Genomic DNA, 22609 nt, shown 5'->3' with positions numbered 1-22609 from the left:
CTCACCTCCAGGGTCCACGTCAGTACTTCAGGCACTCCATTTTATTGTCTAGGTTTCTTCTGTCAGTGAAATCTAGGTTAAGGCAGAAGAAGAAAGCTGCTTAAGATGTGCAGTGTTAACTGCTCGTTAACTGTCCTGACAGCTGGTGTCACTGATACCAGTCCTTCAAACGTCCACCCTTCTGCTTTCTCACACATCCATCCAATACTGTATTGCTACTACCCAGTTCTGTTGCTTCTTCCAGAAGTTCAGGCTGCACAAATTACTTCCCCTTTTCTCTCCATTTCAGTTAAATTAAAGCTCATTGTGCTAACACTACTGCCAGGTATCACCAAGAAGACTCCATGAATGCTTCCAGTGGGAAAATACCCCAATGGACTCCTTATAGCAACAGTTTAAGACACATACTGATCTTCACTGTTTCGTCATACCTTCTATTTCCTTTTTCTGGGACTAAACTTCCAGTGACTTCCCTAGACCCCTGCCTCTGTGTTATTTCAGGACACTGTTTTTAGCAAGACTCTAGTGTACCGTGAGTCCCAACACAGACGGCAATCCCATTGCTACTGTACTGTCTTTAGTCCCCATGGGGCAGCCAGTCCCTTGCTAACTCCAGTACTTCCCTTCGTATTGGGGACAGTTTCATTTCATTCGGCCTGGCATCTTTTTGCTTCCCTTCTTCCTAGCTCTGTAACAAACCTGCCTCTCGGTTCCATTTTTCTATCACTTAGAACTGCTTGTAGTGCCTACACCTTGCATTCTCCTATTTACATTGATAAACAAGAAATGGAAAACTCCTTTCTGGGGCTCTTCTTTGGATTCTGAGGACTCATTTCAGCATGCTTTCCACCAGCACAGCAGACTTCTGCTTCCAGCTCCATCTGTGTTTGATTAATCATTTTTATGAGTTCTACCAGACATGATTTAATTTTAAAAATATATTTGTGAAAGGAAAAACAGATGCTGTAACATCCGTCTACTTCAGCCATCATCATTCACTTCAGATGCATTTACGATTCACACTGGATAATGGGCCAATGACACCTGCAATGAACAGCCCAATAAATAATTACTCTGGCCCAGAGCCTGCTCCTTGTGATGCTGCCTCCTTCCCAGTGTTTTTGGAGTGCTGGCAGTAGGACAGTTTCAGGTCTGTAATGTTGCAATGGATGTGCATCAGATCACTTACGTTTCTGGGGAGGGACATGCAGCGTGGTACCTACAACCAGAACTACTTAATGTGCCCTAATCCCCAGTCCTACACCAAACTGAGGAGCTCTGAGGAAAAATGAATTACATATTTTTTTCTGTGATAGCACAATCCACAGCTATGCTATATTTTCATCCAAGAATTCCTCAGACTCTGGCCAGGAGCATCTGCCAACAAACATCTATTTACTTATAGCTTTTGGCCTTCTCCCTGCAAATTCAGCGCTCATACTTCTTCCAGACCTCCTGGGCATGCTCAATGCACCTTTTCCAACAATACAGGAACTCAATATGTCCTTTTGCTCACCGTGGAAATGGAAGCACAGCCCTCTTTACAAAAACTGAGTTACAGAACATATGGACACACACTGCAATTCAAAAGCTTCTAAGCTACATACACAATTGGTATCATCTGCTTGACCATTTCTGCTGTTGCTAAAAAGTTAGCCACACACTATACCTGCATGGCTGTAATTGATGTGATGTCTGTTTTTATTTGAAAGCAATCACGTTATATACAGAGTTACCTGGAAAACCTAACTATTCTCTCTAAAAATCACTAAAAGCCAGGACCTCTGGACCACATAATCGTACACCCCTGTTTCCCAGGGCTAAAGCTATATAGCAAATAGCTTACCAGTGGTATTTTATACACCCTTAGTATAAGCCAAATATTCACAAGTGGTACAGTTAATAAGATTTTATGACTGGGTTATAGATATATGAGGGAATTTTAATAGAATTCTGGAGATACTTAAACTAGATTCAAAGATCAGTTCTACTAATTACAGCTTCTTTTTGCAAATGTTTCAATGCAAAGTCTCACTACAAGCACATTAATACTTTCAGCAATTGATTGCTTTGAAAGAATGTGTAGTTATAGAAACTATTAGGAAAGAAAGATAATTTTCAGTCACTCCTGCTATGTGGTAGGCTTAAAGAGTAAACTCAAAGTTTTGCCCTAGAACTAGAAATAGAGTCTGTGAAAACTTTAAAATGAAGCCATTGAACTGGTAAAAAGGTCAAGCATTTGATCACTTTCTATAACCATCTGATCCGATCCCATTACCTTTTTGTTAACAGTATATCCTGAAATACATTATTTAGATAAGTGACAAGATATGGGAAAAAAGACAATTCTCCTTTAAGAAAATCATTTGTTTTTAAAACAAACAAAACAAACAATAAAACCACAACTACAGAGAGGTCCTTTGTACCTCTAAAAATTGAAGGAAAAATTCTCATTTGATAATTTCACTTTAGTAGTTTTTTTTCATTCAGCATAGACCTCGCTTTTATTTAATTCCTCCACATTCTGATAGAACTTTTATCAGCATTAAGCAGCAGCTGGAATGACAGGAAACATCTCCACGGATTTGGCCACTATCCCAGTATTGCTGCACAAACCACTCCCCAGAGGGGGCATTTTGATTTCTCATTTAGTATCTCCCTCTGCAGAAAAAGCTAAAATTGGAAAAAAAGGAACTAATCCCAAAACAGCTATTCCTGCAAGAACTAGTGAATATGCCTATTCTTGTAAAATAGGTCTTAAATGAATAGTAGGTTTAGCATATATAAAAGAGGGAGTGCTGCCGCCTTAGGGAGAAAAGCCCAGTGGCAAAAATCTCTCTACTCAGCTGGATAGAGCTGGGTAAGGAAAGGCTTAAAAATGCCATGAGGGGAAGGTTTGGATTTTTGTTTGCTTTTCTAGAAGCAAACATTTCTAAGAATCCCTATGTTACATCATGAACGTGCCCAGCCTGTGGAGTTTTAATTCTTTTGGTTCCATAAAATCTGTATGGGCTGTATTCTTATTTTTTTTTTAATTCTTTGAAAAATGAAAGCTTTTGTTACTAAGCTTAGCTAGCCTTCCCTAACCAGCTATAATTACTTTTCACACTGAAAAGTCACTACAGGATTTAAACAATTATGATGTACTTAAATTCTTGGTGCTTCCTCCTCAAGACCAACAGCCTATAAAATTAGACTGATTTCAATTGCCGTTACTGACTAGACTTTATTGGTCCATTCTTGTGTTCTTTTTATACACATCATTATATTGCAAAAGAATACAGTTTTGAACTATGTGTACAGTTCAAACTGACAGGTAAGAGAAGCTCCACAGAGACAATTCAAATGATTGCCATAAAAATACCCAACATTGTTACAAGTAATCTTTGTGACACCTATTAGAGAAGCTATGAAGAGAGTAAGCAATTGTTCTGAGGTAGTTCCTATGGAGAGGCTGTTACTGAAACGCTTCTTGGTAATCAGAACAGATGGGGTAACTGTATTTTATATGAGATCCTAGGAATGCGTATTATACTATGACCTTAAAAAGAGTCCCTGCTGTTTTAATTAAAGTCCATGCCGTAGAGAAACCACCAAGTTTGCAAAATCAGTTTTTCCCTCTTGTAAAATAAGCAGCCTGCTAACACAGAAGAGCTATTTTATGAAGCACCAGCATTTTCATTTGTAATACGGTTCTTGTGACTCGTCAGCACTTTTTCCGGCACACATATTATGCCATTTTCCAACTTGAACAGTGGGGCTGTTCTGAACATTGTTTTACAGACCCTGTACCTTCTGGGCCAGTCCTCACCTGATGGCTCCACAGATATCCTACTCAGGATCTGGCAGAATGTGTTCTAAGAGATGCATTTTTAGTTACTTCTTCTTGTTGAATACAATTATGTATTTCTTGATGGTTCAATGGGTTAACGACATTTTACTTTTGAACTTCACTGTCTTTCTCTTCTGCTCTTAATGTCTTCTGCCCTGTCTTTAAGTTCAGATTCCTTTCATCAACCCTGGAACATTCAGGGGGTCAATTTCTTCTCCATTAAATAATAATTTCCCTATTTCAACAGGGTGTAGTTTTAGAGTAAACTTAATAGTATTCATTACTGAAAGACGACATTAGTTTGATGCTTAATTGTAGCTCTCAGGCAATCCTTTAAAAATAAGGTAATAAAAACATCAGCAAAACACCTTCAATGAAAAATAAATTATAAAACATTTTACTCTTGTTTTCAATTTGACCCTGTCAAAGATGCAGAAGAAAACGGACCAGCTGGTTGTCACTTGCAGTATCTATCCGCCTTCACTTTTGCTCTCCTGTATGGAAAGAATAATGAAACAAGATTTAGATTAAGACCAAATATGATTACATCTGTGTGTTCTATCTGCCTCAGAGCATCAAGGAAGCATTGAAAGCAATTTTTCTTAAACTTTACTTCAAAGCACACATAAAAGCCTAACACCAATTTGCACTTGTTTATTAAGAGCTAGAACTGCAACGTCAAAGTTAACCTTGTCTTTCCCTTCAAATCATCATGAATTGCATGTTGTCCATTCTGAGGAGTGCAGTTCAGACTCAGCATGATTTGAAACTGATACTGATGGCCTAAGAGTGTTATCACATCGCTTGCAATTATAAGGTAGTCTTCTGCATTTTCACCCACTGAATTAATGCAAATATTTATACTGTATACTGATACAAAATGTTTTAAAAATTCAAGACAGCTTCTATAGTCTCAGCTCAGGGAAGAAAAACAATATTCTCACTAGATAACATGAAGACTGTTCTTAAGAAATGCTATTTCTCTTTAAAATGCAGCATTCCCATCTCCAGAATACTGTGGTGCCACAAATACTGGAAGTGTTAAAAATTAGCTTAATTTTTGTTATTAAAAAGATTTCTCTCAGCTCCTCCATACTAAACAAATTTAACAACCTAGTTAAGAGATTTTTCAAAAGATTTCTGAGTAAATCCAAACCTGGAAACTTTAGCTAGAGAAGCAGAAAATTTAGAACAACAACAAAAAGCCAACCACAGAACTCAGGCAGAGCACTGGCCAGGGAGGAAATGCTCAACACCCCATAACCCTGAAATCTGGCTTTCTTTTGTACCCCAAGTTTACTGTAATTCCACCTCCCTGTAATTTTTCAATCGGTACATTATTTCTTGTATTCTGAAGTACCTGTCAAGCAGCATTTCATGAAAAGTGCCTTCTTTCCTGGCTTTTCTGAGGGCTTTTGTATCTTCTTTGCTTATTTTAAGCTTTTTGTCTTGAAAGCTTTGGAATTTCTTTCTGTAAGGGGGGGAAAAAATGTAAAGAGTGTAATTTCTTTCAAGTTTTGTGTTTGAATATAACAACAGTTGCGATAAGAATCTTAACTTCTGTTATGCAGGAGGCAACTGGCCTAATAAAATACAGCAAACCAACACAGTATCCAATATTGTAACTAAGAGTTCTGTAGGTGAAAACTATTCGGGGTTTCTTTTGGCAGTTTAGGTGAGAATGAGCCCTACATGACTGGCATGACACGGTTACAAGTTCTAAAGAGCCCCTTCTTTAACTGCTAGCATGACAAATCAGGGAGCGTTTCGGGTGTAGGTGGCAAGACTTTTGTCTTTGTTTCTCACTCCTTAAATGTGCTTTAAAGGGTAAGAAATTTAACTGATTTTCCACAAGTTGTCTGTTTTGCCTGTAACAGTAACTGGTACTTAATCTCCCTGTCCTTATCCCAACCCATGAGCTTTCTCATCCTATTTTGTTCCCCTGTCCTGCTGAGATGAAAGGCTGGGAGTTTGGCCCTTCCACCAAAGGCAGCCCCAAAGAGAAATGAAAAAAGGTACTTGAGCCTGGTAACAGCTCTAAACTACATACACGTAATTGATTTCACACTGTTTAACATTTCCTTTGTCTTCTTGTGGAACATCATCTTTCTCCTTAGCTTCTCTTTCAGCACAAGTACGAATCTAGTATTTGAGAGAAAAACAAAACAAAACAGAAAATGCCTGTATTTTTAAAACCAGAGGGTACAGCTTAAAGACAACAATACACCCTTCACAACAGAATGAGAGTCACAGTGACTTTAAGTTCACAGCTTTCAAATTGTTTAATTCACAGCTGGAGAAAACTACAATAAAAGCAACACCTGCACGAAGTATGGGAAATACTAAGTGCAATCCTTGATACTACTGTAAAACAATCCCCTTCATCTCAAAGCAGCACCATTACAGTTCTTCACTTTACAAGGGGTAAAATGCCTTTTTCAGAGACTCTCTTAAAAATATTTTTGCTTTGACTAGTAGACAAGTATCTCTATTTAGAAGCACAGATATATTTTCCATATCCAGATAAAGTCAAGATAGTTTTATATCTCTCACTTAAAAGATCTCTTCTGCATCATTGTGATAAACACTTCTCTGTCCCTGCCGCAGTCGTAATTAATCTCTCTTGTACCAAGTTGTTCAGAACTATCTGGAATATCATAGAGATGGTCCTGCCCCCAACATCTTGCCCTTCCATAGTGGTAGAATAGCTTTGTATCGCTACTGGAAGCATTGCAGTTTAGATAAATGAGTTCCAGAGCTGCATTTCTTGTGGCCAAATCACTTGACAGCTTATAGAAAAAAAAATTAACTGTATTAACACTGAATTGTAGCACACAGACACCTGTTTTTTTGAATATCCATGCTAACTCTGTATTAATTATAGAAGTAATAGATTACCTTTATCATTTCTTCTTCCCCTGCAGTTTTGCTTTTGGCTTCTATGTCTCCCTCTTCATTACACCTAATAAAGCGGCTATTTGCTGCCAGTAATGCCATTTTCTTCTGCAGAAACAATATCACATATTGTTAGAATAAAGAGTTTGTATGTAGTCCTTGATTCATAACATTTATCCTTTACAATACACTACAAAACTCCATAAATGTGTTTTATTCTTTTCTCCATGAACACTTCAATAGCTAGCCAGACGACTTGCTGGCTCCTGTATTCTTAGGATGCTTATAGCTGCCAAAATGCAGTTACTTGAGGTATTTTAAGAACTTCCGATTGTAGTAAATGCATTGCAGTTGGGAAAACAGAAGACTAAAAGTTACAATATGAAACAGACTGCAAAAGGCTTTTACTATACAGACAAAGAATATCAATATAGATGAAATCAAAATACAGTCAAATTATTCCAAGCAGCTTACATCTTGGAAGACAGGTTCCCATTGCTCTCTTGATCCTATTGCATCTGAACGTCCAATGACAAGTCCATCTGAATTTATACCAAGGTATTTGCCATAACCAGACTTCAGAGCAATCCTCAAAGAGAAAATGCAGGAAAACAATAAAGAATATTTTTAATTCAAGCAACTCACAATATCCAACACATCACAGATACATTCTTAGCAGGTAATGTATTTCAAGAGAATATTAAAACATGTATTCACACGAGAAACAAGCATTAACAAGTATCAAAACTTGTAACATTTTGTTACAGTAATTACCTTGTATCAGACAACTTTACTGCTGTAAACTGTTCAGGGGGACTAGGGCCTTCATCATCTGTGGAATGAATTTTCCATTAGTTAGGTATGAGGTATTAAACATATTTTAACCTGTTAATATTGCAGTTTCAAAAAAAAAAAAAAAGCCATTGCTAAATACTTCAGAAAGCTGCAATACTTAACTTCTATAAAAATTCCTTTTTCAACTATTCACTTTTCTAAAAGCAATGTAGGTGCTCATTATTCACGTTCATAGATTTAGAGTGCTTTGAACAAGACAGAAAATAAAGACAATCCTTGTGTCAAGAAATTTACAGCCAAGAATATTTTGTAATTCTCCAGGTGGCTTTGAAAACCTCAATCTCCTTGTAATGCTATTTTTTCCATAACAAAATGTTACCATAGCTGAACTGTAATACTAACTCGGTATCCTAAAAGCTACTAGCCTCTCCATCCCTCAAAACCAAAGTGAGATAATGCCATTGTTGCTTTGATCTCTCCCTGGAGGTGAAACACACTGTCAGGCTTCTGAAATAGTCCTTGTCTGATGGATGGCCCTCAAATTCAAAGTAAGGACAAGCTAATTATCCTGCCATATTAGCAGCCCACTTGTGCAGCAACAAGTATATTAAGATGAGGATGCTGCAATAAGGCTTGAAAATCATCTGCCTCGAGTTTCCCCTCTTCAACTGACACCATAAAGATTTTAGAGTGTTTAATAAAAGCTATACTGCTTCTTATCCAGTAAGTGGTATGGCCTTTAACAGGTGATCATCCTCAATGCAGTTCAATTTATTGTACACATAAAACAGCAAGAAACTAAGTAAGTGAAACTGATTGGTAGTCATTAGGTTTAAATCATCTGCATGGTACAACTAGGATTATTGCATTATTTGTAATAAACTGCTTCTAGCTATAAAACTGCCTGCCTTGAAGTGATGCTACTTTTATTCTTTTATGCCTTTCATTACTAAACCTGCTTCATTCCAAGTTTCCCAAAACGAACCTTTATGTGGTGCTCCAAGTGTAAACAAGCCATTGTCGAGGGCATGGATGTAAGCTCCTTTATCCATTTCTATAGCTATAGTTCCTGTAATTTCACCGAAATTACTGACAGCCCACCAGTTTCCTAAAATACAAAACCATGACAGTTAGAGTAATTACAACTTCTGATTGCAGTGGTCAAGAGATATTTCGGTATCTTCTCCGAGATTTGAAATTCTAAAGATACATTTGCTATTGCCATCTCAAGATCTTTGTACATTATACTACAGAGCAAATTTAATGATGTTGCTGCTGAAATGAATTCCTGCTGTTGCATCTTCCCTGCCATCCCCAGTCACAGGCTCTTGTGCTTCATCCCTTTTTTATGTTAGTCCATAGAGCAAGTTGATCCATTCAGTTGATCCAGCAAAAATGCACCTCACAAGGAAGGTATTTTTTTTTTCCTCTGGACCAGCTCCCTGCAGTTTTGGGGTCATATCCAATTATTACATTTTCCAACACAAAGAGATTAACTAATCTATGTTTGAATGTTTGAGCACCACATAATTCTACCCAAGTTAAAGGTAGCCCTACCCAGGTGCACAAATTAGAATTATTACCTTTATATTTTTCTAACAGTAAAATTTTCTTTTGGTGTACCATCTCAGAGGTATTTTCTACCAATTAAGATAATAACTATTTTTAATTAATCAGAATATGATGTCTTTTTTTGACATGGTAAATTTGGCACAACAATCTGCCTTCAGCAGAAATAATCCTCCCCTATGTTTATACAACATATGGAGCTAATTGTCTTGTTCTATACGGTCAGGGTTTGTAGATTGGTGTATGAATTTTCCAAATTTCTCCCAGTTTTTGAAATCTGTCTAAATAAAGAATGTGCAACATCCATAACATTCGTCTAGTGTAAGACACAACAACCGATTTTCTCCTGTATCACAATTTGTTTTAACACAGGACTAAGGATGATTTTCCCTTGCGCTGCTTTAGCTTACACCTATACACACATAACAGAAAAATGACATTTATCCAGTAATGTGTGCTGTACTACAGTATACATCTGCATCTCTCATGACTTTATGGTTAGTTTTTAGCTGGTTTTGTTTGAGAAGTGAGCTGTGATCAATCAAGGACATGACAAAGCCAAAGGGCAATAGTCTGGCAAGTTACCACTCATGAGTATACATACTTTGATCTTTTTATTTTAAGAAAAAAGAAAAAGTAAAGTTATATTTTGTTACTGGTAATGTTTGTGTCTTCAGCTTCAAATAACAGTAGCAAATTTGTAATATGAACACATCACAGCAGTCAAGCAAGTATGTGAAACTAAAAGCAAATAAACAAACTAACCAAAACTCTTTTCCTCTTGAAAGGACCAAAGGTTTGAGTGAACTAAAGAAGGCTGTCAGAAAGCAACTAGTGGCAGAGTAAGCACAGAAAGCATAGGAGATCCAATCACTAATTTTTAAAGTCATAGTAACAGATATAAGTAACGTACATAGAAATGCATTCACTAAGTAACCGTGTTACAGTGCTAAAGAAAGTCTCTCCTCCTGAAGCAAACACCGCGTGGGGCTGGGGGTAGGGGGGGAGAAGAAGAAAAAAAGATCCAAGCTGATAAGTGGCTTGAGATTATATAAGAACATATTTTAGCTAAAAACATAAGTTGAAAATCCATTCTGTTGGTGTCAGAATTTCCATCTGAGGTCTAGGAGGAACCCAACATACAAATAACATGTTGTGAGGAACAGTTATAAATCTCTACAGGGACTACGCTTAGTTTACACAGCACTACACCAATCTCCTCAGCTTTTGCCCTCCCCTACAATTCCCGCACTACCACGTAACTCCTGGAGCTCACCAACAATGTCAAGTTGCTCGGCCGCATCCTCTTCCCTTTTCCTTTTCTTCTCCTTGTGCTTTTTCTTGCTGCAAAGGGAGACACAAAGGAAATAAGAAAGTGTCTCCGACCCGGCCGTTCCACGGCGAGCTCTCCCGCCCGGTCCCGCTCCCCAGCCCCACAGCAGCGGGTCGGTGACACCAGCCGGGAGCGAGGGGCTGACAACCAGGAACCCCCGGCCGTTCCCGCAGCCGGGACGGGACGGCCCGGCCTCACCCCACTGCAGCCTCCGGCGTGACACCAACGCAGCGCGGGGGAGCCCGGCCGGGGTCTGTCAGCGCGGCGGCTGCCGCAGTGGCGGGGCAGAAAGACCGGGGCAGCGCCGGCGGGCAGCGCGCTCCACCCCTCACCTCTTCTGTTTCGCCCCTTTGAGGACGAGCTTGGTGGATTTCACGCAGGAGTACTCCGCCATGTCGGGCTACGGCGAGCGCGGGAGGACACGCCCAGCTGCGTACCGCGAACGGACGGAAGCCCCCGAGCGACAACCTTCGGCCGCCCTCGTTCTCTTACTTCCTGAGCGCGCGCCCCCTAGGGGGCAGACGGCAGCGCCGCAGCCTCCGCTCCGTGTTTCCTGCACACAGAATTGTAGGGGAAAAATAAACCAAGAAAAGTTTAAAATTACGTTTCAGAGCGTGTCCCCCAGCACCTTCCCCTTGGCTCGGCTCCACCGGTTGCTGTGGCGCTTTGCAGGACTGCAGGCCCCTAGAGGCACGGAATGAAGCACCTACAGCTTCCCCTCTGGTGTGTGGTAGCAACACGTGTCCATGTGCAGCTACAGGCACATCGAACGGTCTCCAGTGGAGCCCTATGCCCTCTGCCAGGGGCGGCAGGCCTTGCTGATGCAGGAACAGAAGCTTCAAGTGAGGACAAGCTGGAGAAATGAAGCTCTCGAGTCACTGAAACGTGCCAAACTAGTGACAAAGTGAGTTTTACGACTGTTTTCCCCATCCTTTTAGCCAGTTGTTATTCCACAGAGTAAAGTCTACCTCAGGCTTTCCCCCACTGGTATAACCAGCTTTCTCTCACACAGTTAACTTATCACCTTCTCAAGAAGTATCACTACTTCTTCTTAGTTGAATGACCTTACTGGTATGTGTGATTAGACTCCCAATTTGGGCAGTAGTTTATGTTTAGTGTGTTATTTCTACTTCACGCTAATGCAGGAGGCTTTGTGCCCCAAAGCCTGTCTGCTGATTATTTTAGCTAGTCAAATGAGATGGAATGAATCTTAACACATACACATACAGAGATGCTTGCATTGCTTTTCATTTCTGATTTCATTACCTATCATCTATGCTTCCAAGTTCCCAGCACCCCAAAGGTATCTTCTCCAAGTAGGAAATTAGAGTGTTGGAGAGGCACCTCAAAAGTCAGTTTAGACAGGTGGTAAGCTCCAAACGGACTTTATTCTAAGCAGAATTGTTCAGTGGAAAACCAACTAGAAACGGGGCTAGTCAAAAAATCATTCAGCACTGCAACATTATGAAACACGGATTTGGTTACTGGTTAGGAGTTCAGTTACTACACAGCCAATTCAGACTCAAGGGATCCCAAAACCCTACAATGATGATTCAAAATGTGCATCTTCTCACTCATCAAAAGTACCTAGATGATTGTTTTACCCATTAGGCAAGGTGACTTACTCCTCAAAAACATTTCCCTAGCTAGTGTCCCACTCTATGGAGGATAAACCACCAGACCCACTATCCTGAGGAAGACCAACTCAAATGGTGCCTCTGGTGGGCTCCATTTATACCTGAAGTTGAATCTGAGCTGTGGTCAGTTATGGTAATGGTCCAGAAACTTCTCTCAACCAAGGCGTTTCATTGGTCAGGGGCCCTGTCTGTCAATGAAGGGGCGTGTGCATGAGCACACTGGTCTGTTGCTTTCAGGGCAGGAGGTGGGGAGTGCATCTCTTACAACAGCCATAGGCATGGTATATGGTTATGTGAAAGCCTTTACTGAAATTGTGGCCAGGTAATAAAACTCTGCATGTGTAATGTCCCAGTGGTTGACCCTGGAGTTTGTGGATGACTGCAGGTGTCTTCCACAGACACTGTGATTGGATCCAGGACCTTGGCACTTCTCACCAGAATGCTTTTCTATTTATGTGCCTAATATGACAAACCCCATAATTTTATCTGTGAAAATGGAGAATTTACAGCTGCCATGTGAAAGGAAAGCAACAGTAATGGACTTTCAGGACATTTTGGCAAGTCCTCGATTTTGGAGCTTTAGGGAGAAGGCAGTTGGGAGGAGGCATGGGCTTGTCAGCAAAAGCAATACTTGAATCGAGCTGCTGGTGTGTTTAAATTCAGAACACTTTTTTAATGTCTCAGGCATGCTACTTCCCTGCTAGTGTCTTCTTCTGTTGTAGTTTTTCAGTGAAAGACAGTTGTGTCCTTGATCAGTGTTTGAGAAGTCGATAACATGAAGCGGTGTGTTGCTGTAGTAGACAGCACGTGACTTTATTGATTTATTGACTTGCCAGTCCCAGGAACTTGCGTCTTGCAATTAGTTCTTCCAGTAAAAGCTGAAAAAATAGGCAGTACAGAAAGTTGCAGGCAGTGACAGCCAGCTTGCTGACCACTTCTGCGTGGAGCTGCAATCAGGGAAGTGCTGTTTGTAAAATCTTGATCCAGTCAGGTTGTGAGTGTCCCACATATCTTACTGTATGTGAAGGACCAGGGAAGATCCAGATTTCAAAACACAAGATCGAGATACCTAGCCAGACTCCTACCCGTCCCCCAAGTACATTCTGTTTTCCGTTCTCACATTTCTAGAGATTATTGCTTGACTTCTAGAAACCTTTCAATACTGTCTTAGAATTTTACAACTGATAATACAATGGTTGTTCCTTAGTTTGCGTCCTCATTTTTAGTGGTAGATACAATGGCTTGTTCCCTGCTAAAACATTTTGGTCAATTATATTTGTGTTTTGTTCTACATTCTCACATCTCCAACACATCTGAAATTAATTGAAGCTAACCTCAGCATCAAGCAATTTTAGCAAATACAGTTATAATTATATTTGACTCTCATTTTATCACTAAATACTTTTTTTCCCCCCCCCAGTTCTAAAGATATGCCTACAAGGCAGAAATTTTAGTAAAGGAAACATGAAAAATGAGAGCAATTGTATAGGAGTTGGAAGAAAATACAGAGAAAATGAGTGAAGCAAAACCCGTGCCTATTAGCAGGCTGATCACTCACCTTCACCCTTGCATGCTAAGTTGTTCTTCCGTGTTTTGGTTATTTTGGGGTTTTATTTTGGGTTCTTTTTAGGCTTTGATTCTATGGAGAGCGAATATGCAGGAATTCTTGATTGTTTTCTTAACTCTAACTTTACAATGTTATTTGTGATTGAGAATTTATTTTTTGATTGCTTAATCATGCAACCTTAGCATTTCACAGTATCACAGTATCACAGTCTGTTTGGGATTGGAAGGGACCTCAAAAGATCATCTGGTCCAATCCCCCTGCTGGAGCAGGAACGCCTAGGTGAGGTCGCACAGGAACATGACCAGGTGGGTATTTGTGTACTCTTGACGAAGTGGACCAGTATATATTGATACACCATGGCCAGTACTTCAAAGTACACTGGCACTTGCCTGAGAGGTAAGATGGGAGAGGAAAAGGTGGTGTTTTAGTATGTTATGAAGCAAAGATGCCTTGACCACTTCTGGTTAAGAATATAAAGCATTTTATAAGAAGTGTAACACGTTTAAAGTTATTAAGAATTATCTAAGTTAAATTGTTGCTTTTACTTGGTAAGTTTAAAAAACCAAAAGCAATCAAAGAGTTTGTGTTTTAAAATACATATATTTGTATCACATGATGGAAGCACACAGGCTTTATGTTTTGCTGTTTGTCCACCAGATGTTGCTATAGCCACAAAAATAGATGCAGATTAAGAAATTTGAAAAAGATGAATAGCTCTATTTTCTGTACATATCACCCTTACATATCCTGATCCTAAAAATAACTGCACACATGCTTGCATTTTTGCATTGGGGATATTCCCAATTAATTCAATTAAGCAACTTGTTCTGTATAAAGTTAAGCATGTTTACAAACTTTCTTAGGATGGGGCTATATCAATTATGTTTACTATTTTTGTTATTTGCTGTTCTGTTTTTCCCATCATGGAGAGAAATAGGGAAATACAGAAAGACAGGCACCATACATTTCTAATTTTAAAAGAAATGTGCGTTTATTTCAGGCTCCCAGAATGTAAAATGTATCTTCTTATTAATGAATATAATTTTATTTAAAATTCACATAGTTTAGATTTCTTCTTTAATTTAGTGACTCCAGCAAGAAACAGACATCACTACAGTATATACAAAAGACAGTAAAACCTTTTCCCGCAGGAGAGAGCGATGCCATCAATCAGAAAACTGTATCGAAAATGGTACCACTTTAGAAAAGCTATTTAAACTCTAATTTGCCAGTTAGTATTTTTGAAATTAAAACATTTCCAAAATGTGCTGGCTATGATTGTTTAAAAAAATATAACAGTTCATTTTCTTAATGGCAATGGAAATAAATGGAGCCTTTGTGTTTGCACATGTAGAAAACAAATCACTTTTTTAATGACTGGATTTTCCTGCCAGCTTGGAATTTGCCGCATGTGCATTTTATTTTGAATGCCTGAAGAGTGAAATCATTTGCTGTCTCTCATGCAGATGGGGCAGATTGGCTGAGGTGTCATTTGCAAAATGTGCACTTTCATCATGCACGTTTGGAGGGGATCATTACAAACAATGTTTGCTATAGACATTCAGCATTGATGAAAGTGGAGGGCTGAGCATCCGTGTGTGTAGCCTGCAGTTGTAAGAGCCTGGGCAAAAACTTGGGTGCTTTGGAGCTTCCTTCTGTCTTGTTTATTTATGTTAGGAGGTATAAAAATACCTCCCCAAACCAGAGAAACTTGAATTATCTCTCTTGATAGCAGAGGTGACAGATAGTTTATTTTTTTTTTTTTCTTTCATTTACAAGTGTGGGGCCCTTGTGAAATATCTAAGCTGCTGACTGATTTAACAGCCAAAACTGATATAGTTTTGTTTACTCATTTACAGAAGGAGTGAAACCTGATGTGAGTTAGAACCAGAGCAACTACATTTTATTTTTTTGTCAAAGAACATACAATGGAATGTTGTGGCTTTTTCTCATAATGTTCAGCAGCAGTTGTGTGAGAGTGTTGGAGCATCCCCAGGACATGATGGTGCATACCACAGTGATGTGACAGATGTAAATAAAAAGCTGATTTGATTCTTGGCATTTTTAACACTGCATGCTGAAAATGCTTTTAAAATAACTTCTAAATTGAAAATGTGACCTGAAATTATCTTTTTAAAAACTTAAATTGTTAGTATTAGATTTTTAGCACAGGTAAGTGGGTATTCTCAAAATGGTATTTCTACTTCTCAGCTTATGGTGTAGTAGTTAAAGCCTATTTGGAAAACAGGGTTTCTCAGCCTGTCGGGGGCAGGATGGAGGCCCAGCTCCAACCTCCCCACTCTCAGCATCCCTAGTTCAGAGACCCTTTGTTGGTTGTGGCTTCTCAGCTGCTTCTGCCTTGCCTGATCACTCCCTCACTTTCCTGTGCTGTTGCTCTTAAAAGTTATTGTAGCTACGTTTTTGTAGCTGGTCACTTTCTCAGTATCTGCTTCTCCAGACATTGAGACCCTGTTCTACAGTTTGGCAATGAAAGACAGAGCACTCACCAAAATCCCATTCTGCTGAACACTGAGTATACGTAAGAGAGTAATGAAAAGGCAACCATGAATGTACAGTGGTCTCATGCAGATGCCAACTCTGTGGTGTTTACTTGGGCTCAGGCCTTCTGGTTTCTGCTTATCAGCCCAAATGCATTAGCATGGGTACTTCTTCAAATTCTGTTATTCTTTTCCACTGATAACTCTGATTTTTATCCTGATGTGCTAAGGAAAATTTGTTTCTTTACCAATATTTTTTTAAGTGGCCAGTTTTGTTCCAATTTAACAGGTAGGTGCAGGCCACAACAATAATTGAACTCTGTTGAGTTCTGAAACTGTTTTTAGGTAAGTAGGAAAAAGACGTATAACTCCCCCCAATGGAGGAAAGGGTTGCAGTATGAGCTCCCCATCTTACTAGAGATGGAAGGGAACCCTCAAGCAGGAAGGAGTCTGTAAAAAAACTCCTAGTAAATCATGGGACACTAATGAGTGAAAAATCAAACTGCATTATTTCCAGTGCTTAAGGAGCAACTTATTGCTATATACTGTAATTTCAGATTTTATGGGATGGAAATTTGATTCTGTAAGTTGAGTGTAATTGATGTTTTTTGATGTTTCCTGACAAATAGCTAGCATGTTTGATGCAAATGTAGTTGAAACTCCCTTCCCTTATTCACTGGTACTGTAGGGCAAATGTGGACTCAACTATAAATTAAACACAACAGGATTTTTGTGGCAAGTGACCTACTTTGTGCTATGTGTTCATATGCAGACTTCTCCTTCTCTGGGACACGCTTTTTTCTTGTCTCCAGAGAGCGTCGATTCCCTTGTTGTATGTGGTTGAGTTTGTTTATCTCATTAGGGAAGCCACAAGATCTGTGGGGAAAGATTTGCTGTTTCATGTATACATAGCACTGTCGTCATTGTACCTTGTTAGCCTCTAATCAGGTTTAATTTAAATACAGCTTCTCACTAGTGCCGTTTTTAAAATGGAGTGTTTAAAAAAATTTCTACCTTTTTTTTTTTTTAATTATTCTGTGACTTAATAAGAAATAAACAGGTGGTTTCACATGGTCTAGGACGGGTGTCCTCACTTTCACAGCGTTCTTTCTGAGAGTGGCTTAGTGAGGGTGAGCTCCCTCACCCCCCTGCAAAAGTATGTGACTTCCTCTTGGCCTATATATTTTTCTTACTCCATGTCCTCTGAGACTGCATGGGTGTCCTTTATGTTTTCAATGGAGATATGAATTGACAGAACGTAAAAGGAGAATGAATCCGTGGCAGGGTGTTCTTTTTCAGTGCTGCTGTCCTCCTGGCCATAAAACTGTGCACTTTTTCTTTGTAAATTATATTTCCTCTCCCCCAGGATTGCGATATAATTTCTTTCTGCATTTTTTTTTCTAAGAGGGCTGGAGCATTTACCCACTATGATTGTTTTCATTGCCTGTTTGAATTTGAAGAGCTTTTCTAAGCAATTTTCCCCTCTTATCCTCCATAGCTCCTGATTCTGTGTAATTTGTCCTGAATGCAGATGCTCTTCCACAAAAAGGCAATTTTTACTAATGCACTGGCAGTGAATGTCTTGTAAAAAAATGCTTTTGTATGGGCTTAGCAATTGTGGATGTGAAAGGGGGACCTGTAGACTACTGCATAAAGAATAGGTATAATCTAGGCAAAGGTAGAAAAAGCCTTATGCTCTGGAGGGAATTCTGAGCTGTTCATTATCCCTGTTCACTCACCTCCTTGTAAATGCATAAAATGTAAATGGACAGTAGTTCCACTTGTGGTTTTTTGTGTGGTCTTTTTTTTGATAAATAAATACACTTAACTGCTGCACTTTTGTGAGGTCCCGACTCAGATTGTCCTACTTGTTTTTTCGTCCATAGAACCTTCAAATGATGTAAATATTTATTAGATTTTGAAGCAGTTAAAGAGATGAAAGACAAATGTAGAGCTTCCTGATCTTCCCCTTAATCAGGACTATCTCTGGTATCTCATTGTACTTTTGTTTTTATTTTTTGCCCATCATATATCTGGTAAGTTGGGTTTGTCCAACTTTTTGTATTGTACTTTCTAAAAGCAGAACAAAACAGATTCTGAGTTTACAATCACCCCCTCCTTCTTGACAATAGGAAACAAAGTTTCTAACCCCTAGCACAGTATATGAAAACTGTTGGAAAATACGGCAGCCAGAGATGGCAGCATTCACCGCCCTAATGCAGCTTGACTTTTTTTTCAAGCTGCAGTAACCTGAACGGTTGAATGATGTCAGATTTTTTAACTTCCACTGAAAAAATACAACGCAGTCCAGAATTCCTGTCCCTCACAATTATAAAGGGACATAACACTTGATTGTCAGAGTTTAAAAATTTGAAGGGCAGAACAGAAGAAGACCACATCTATTGTTTTTTTAAATACTGCTTTCACATTGTTGTGAGTTTTTTAGCCCGACTAATGATTGTTGAGTGCTTTGAGTTGGCAGCATCTGTTGCTTTGTGTCCTGTCACAGCACGTAAGTAAGTGGGAGTTAAAACTGCTGATCTTCCCATATTCTGATCCTGAGAGAAAAGGAGAGAGAACATTTCAGTCTGCGTCACCTGCTTTCAGGTTGTTTTCCCCACAAATTACCTTCAGTGTACATCAGTGCTTTTCTTACAGTCTAGGTGCAGCACAAAATACTTTTTCCCAATAAAGCTTTATTTTGCTGAAGGGGTCTCTCCTGTTCCTGAAAATCCCAAATCTAATTTGCCAAAGATAAAAATAGCCCTTTTCCTATCACAGCTTCATGAAAACATGGTGTGACAAGGCATGATCTGGTTTAGATCTTAAAAGGTGAAGTCTGTGAGACTGGTTAAGATGTTTGAGTGCATCCCAGAGTACCAGTTGGCTGGAGAGGAGTCCTAGGCAATAATCCAGGCAGAATTTCTTGCATGTGCAGTAGATGGGGTGTAATTCATACAATTATCTTCTTAATGGAGCACTGAGCCACATCCATACTGTTCTTCAGCCTGTTTGATGGCTGGAGTCCCTAGGGGTCTGTGTGAGGATCTGCTGTAGCCAGAACACTAGACTCGAAATGCTCCCCAGACCAGCTTCAGGTGTTGAGTCCTTTGGTGGCTAGAGATCAGTCTTGGATCTGGTTACTTTGGGCTCCAAGTGAATAATTCAGCATTGGGAAGGTCCATTGTTGCTGTTGTCTTTGTTGCAGATGACCAAGATCTGGCTTGGGTTCCATCACTGCCTGAGGTGTCCAGAATTGCCATAACTAGGAGGTACAAAATGTCTAGCTCTACTAGATCCATGAATGGGACATGCGTTTTTCTACAGCATCCGGTGGAAAGCCGCAAGTAGTCGAGCTAAAAGAAATAACATACTGCTGGGTCTTCAGCAGTAGCAATGGGCAGCCTATGGATCTATGATCATTTTCCCCTGGAGACAGGGAAATTCGCTCTGCTCTGAGCAGTCCATCCCAGCAAGTGCAGAGGACCCCTCACCCAGGGACAGAACATGAGAGGATGACAAGTGCAGCTGGCTGAAGTGAGAGTGAAAAAAGCAAAAGAGCACTGTGGTAGGTTTTGTGTGTTTGTTCGTTTGTTTGTTTTTCCCTCAAATGGGATGAAATTCAGGGAACAGGTTGTTTAAGTAGAGCAGGCTTTTCAGTGTAAAAGTAATTTTGGTGCTCTTGTGGTGAGAGGCAAGAAGTGAGCCCTGCAAGCCAGGCTGCTCTTAATAGTCCTTCAGTGCTCCTTCACTGTTCTGGGTCATTAAAAAGAAAAGAGGATGCTTATGCATAGGTTAGGCTTCTTCTCAGGGACTGATGGAGTGTGTAAAGTCCTGCCCTTCTTGGTAGCAGTGTATAACAGTCAAGGTTCACAACCACATAATATTTTCAAATATTGTTTGAAACACTATTCACGGTAGTTTACTGCAGCAGTCTGGAAAGCTTCAGCGTCAGTTCAGGCTTACTGTACTCCCGTGTCATGCTTGGGTTATGGCCTGAGACAGATTATTCACAGGAAGACAACAAACATAAACACTGACCACACTGTGACCTGATTGCTAAAGGCAATGAGAAAGAAAAGCACCCTGTGGAATCAAGATGAGTCCAAGGCAATATAGTTGTTAAAAAGCAAGGGTTTGTAGCAGCATAAGACCCAACTTACCTGTACCCACGCATGCAAATAGAGCATTTGTCCGCTAAATGGTAGTGACAACTCTAAAAAGGGAAATGTGGAAAGAGAGCAGTCAGGCTCCTGGATGCTGTATGAAACCCCCTTCCTTGCTTTACCTGGCAACTCTCTCAACCTTCTGACCTGAAGGTGCTGGGTCTTTTCTCCTTCTGCTTCATGGGGTGTGGGTGCTGATGAGAGATGCTAAGAATATTTGCAGGGGACACCTCTTGTTTTCTGCATATGAAGGCACATGACAGGACTCCCCAGACTTGGTGTCAGTGATGTGTATTTTTGAAAGAACATCTAAAAAGCAGTTATGGCTTCAAATGTGATACTAGATTGAGAACCAGTCATCCATTTGATCAGTTCTGCTCTCTCCAGCAGGTAGATACATATTAAGACTGGATACCAAATTTACATTGTCCACAGAGAAGCATATCAGCGTGGGAGTGCAATTCAGATGAAAGTCATTGAGACATAGTGTGGTTTTTTAAAGGTCACCTGTGAGTCCCTTGCTAGTGGAAAGAGGCTGAACAGCTGGAGGCAGCTGTTTTTTTCAAATGCCTCCTTTGATACTGGTGACAGAGTCCTCATTTTATCTGTATGCATAGTACTGTCTTATACCTCCATAAAGTGTCTCCCTGCAGAGAGGCCAGGGAATAATCCTGGCTGGATTGGTGACATGTTTTTGGCTACTGCTGGGGTTATGGTCCACTCTTGGCAGGAGAAATGCAATATAGCCATCCTCTTGGGTGATGTCTGAAGGGTCAGATACTTGAGGTCTCCTGTTTTTTCCTCCTCCTGAAGGGCAGTAAGATTCACTACCCGGGCTGCATGATACCTTCATTCATCCCTGACACATAGTCAACACACAGAATTTTGCCTTTTACCTCTTCCCATCTCCCATAAAAGACCTATAGACATCTCTCTTTTTTTTTACTTTTTAATGTGAATTTGGCATGGCTTTTAAATCTGTTACAATCCTGAGAACTGAATCAGGCAGTTTCCTCAATTGTGTGCCAGGTTTTGGAGACTACGATGTGTCTATCTGGCTCAGACACAGGTCCCTAGTGCTGGGATCATGTGATGCCTCAGGCTATTGTCTTGTAGTGTTTAAAAGGTATTCTGAGTGTCTTTTTGAGGGGTTGTGTGCTTTGTGTGCATCATAGGATGTGATGGACAGGTGGGGGTAGAAACAGAGTGTTGAAGTGACTACAAACCCAGCTCCGTCTTGGGGGGAAGATATTGTCAGACTTAAATGTTGAAGTCAGTGAGCAGGTGGAGAACTGAGTCATGTGAATACTAATGAAGGTACATTTATGGGACTGTTTAGGTTCCACTGAAATACCAGTAATTTAACTACATCATTACATAGAGAAGATTCAGCCCTTTACTCACACCAGTAAAAATGATGTGTATCTTGAGGCAAAATGTTTCAACCTAAAATAGAAACAAGGAAAAGGGTAGTATGTGATTGGGTTAGTATTGCTCATATTTATGAGTTGCAGCTAGTAGCAGAGAAATCCTCATGTAGATTTGTATTTTCTCTTAAAGGGAAGTTGTAAAGGCAAGTGTTTCCTGAAATATTTTGAAAGTTTGGGTAGAAGACTTGTTCACTGTGTAGGTAACTTTCTAGCTCTATAACTTTATGTATCATATAATGATTAAACAGGATAATGCAGACCTATGGATCAGCCCTATTTGTCTTTTCCTTTATTTGACTGACTGCACAGAGCGGGTGTGTATTCTGGAAAGTTCAGATCGAATAGGTATTCCATAGCCTAGCTGGAACCCAGCCCTCTGGTGAGTCCACAGTACTTTGCCAGAGGTAGCACATGCAGCTGGGAGTGGGCTGATCAGTTTGTAGTTCTCTATCATCTTCCATTACCTCCCTTAGAAGACCAATAATGGCATTATTCTGTTTTTCCCAGTGTTGTGCAAAGCAAAACAATGAATGTTGAATCAATAAAATAATCCATGGTTTAAGTGCTCTAAGGCAACGCCTCCCCCCAATTTAAAACAATAAATTATTTATTTTTCTTAAAGCATTTTAGTGGCATGATCTTTTTGTGTTTTTCTTCAAATAACATTTGGATCTGCTTTATGTGAAATTCTTTATTTGAAGCTTTTTTTCAGACTGTTAAATTAACAGATTAGTTTTAGTAGTGAGCCAGTTGGAGTTAATCAGTTGAGAACAACTCTACAGAGGTTCTCTAAGCTAGGCTGGATTTGAAGGGTTTAATTTTAATCATAGTCTGAAAGCTACAGCTGCTTCATGTTTGTTTAGTAATAGACTTGATGAGCAGCTAAT

At 39.8% G+C, this 22609-nt stretch overlaps 1 protein-coding gene across 1 annotated transcript; it reads right to left on the bottom strand.

Annotated features, from left to right (window-relative positions):
- Positions 1-4206: 4206 nt before the first annotated feature.
- On the bottom strand, positions 4207-10877 carry FRG1 (FSHD region gene 1). The gene is made up of 9 exons (XM_082051435.1): positions 10757-10877; positions 10368-10435; positions 8508-8630; positions 7502-7559; positions 7202-7316; positions 6731-6835; positions 5883-5974; positions 5193-5303; positions 4207-4326 (listed from the first exon to the last, which is right to left on the bottom strand). Exons 1-9 carry the CDS (start codon positions 10816-10818, stop codon positions 4290-4292), a joined length of 771 nt encoding a protein of 256 aa, XP_081907561.1. The 5' UTR covers positions 10819-10877; the 3' UTR covers positions 4207-4289.
- Between the last annotated feature and the right edge of the window lie 11732 nt (positions 10878-22609).

The sequence above is a fragment of the Streptopelia decaocto genome (genome assembly GCF_964273445.1).
Source record: "Streptopelia decaocto genome assembly, chromosome: 4".
In the NCBI taxonomy this organism is placed as follows: Eukaryota; Metazoa; Chordata; class Aves; order Columbiformes; family Columbidae; genus Streptopelia; species Streptopelia decaocto.
The sequence above is the reverse complement of the archived record's forward strand: the minus strand, read 5'-3'. Positions and strand labels throughout refer to the sequence as shown.

Bases quoted from the DNA above. Each gene is read 5' to 3' on its own strand.
- FRG1 (XM_082051435.1), bottom strand. From the start codon at position 10,818: ATGGCGGAGTACTCCTGCGTGAAATCCACCAAGCTCGTCCTCAAAGGG. The intron at 10,436-10,756 runs GTGAGGGGTGGA...CTCCCTTTGCAG, and splicing joins AAAGGGGCGAAACAGAAGAG to CAAGAAAAAGCACAAGGAGA. The intron at 5,975-6,730 runs GTAATCTATTAC...CTCAAATACTAG, and splicing joins GGGAAGAAGAAATGATAAAG to ATTCGTACTTGTGCTGAAAG.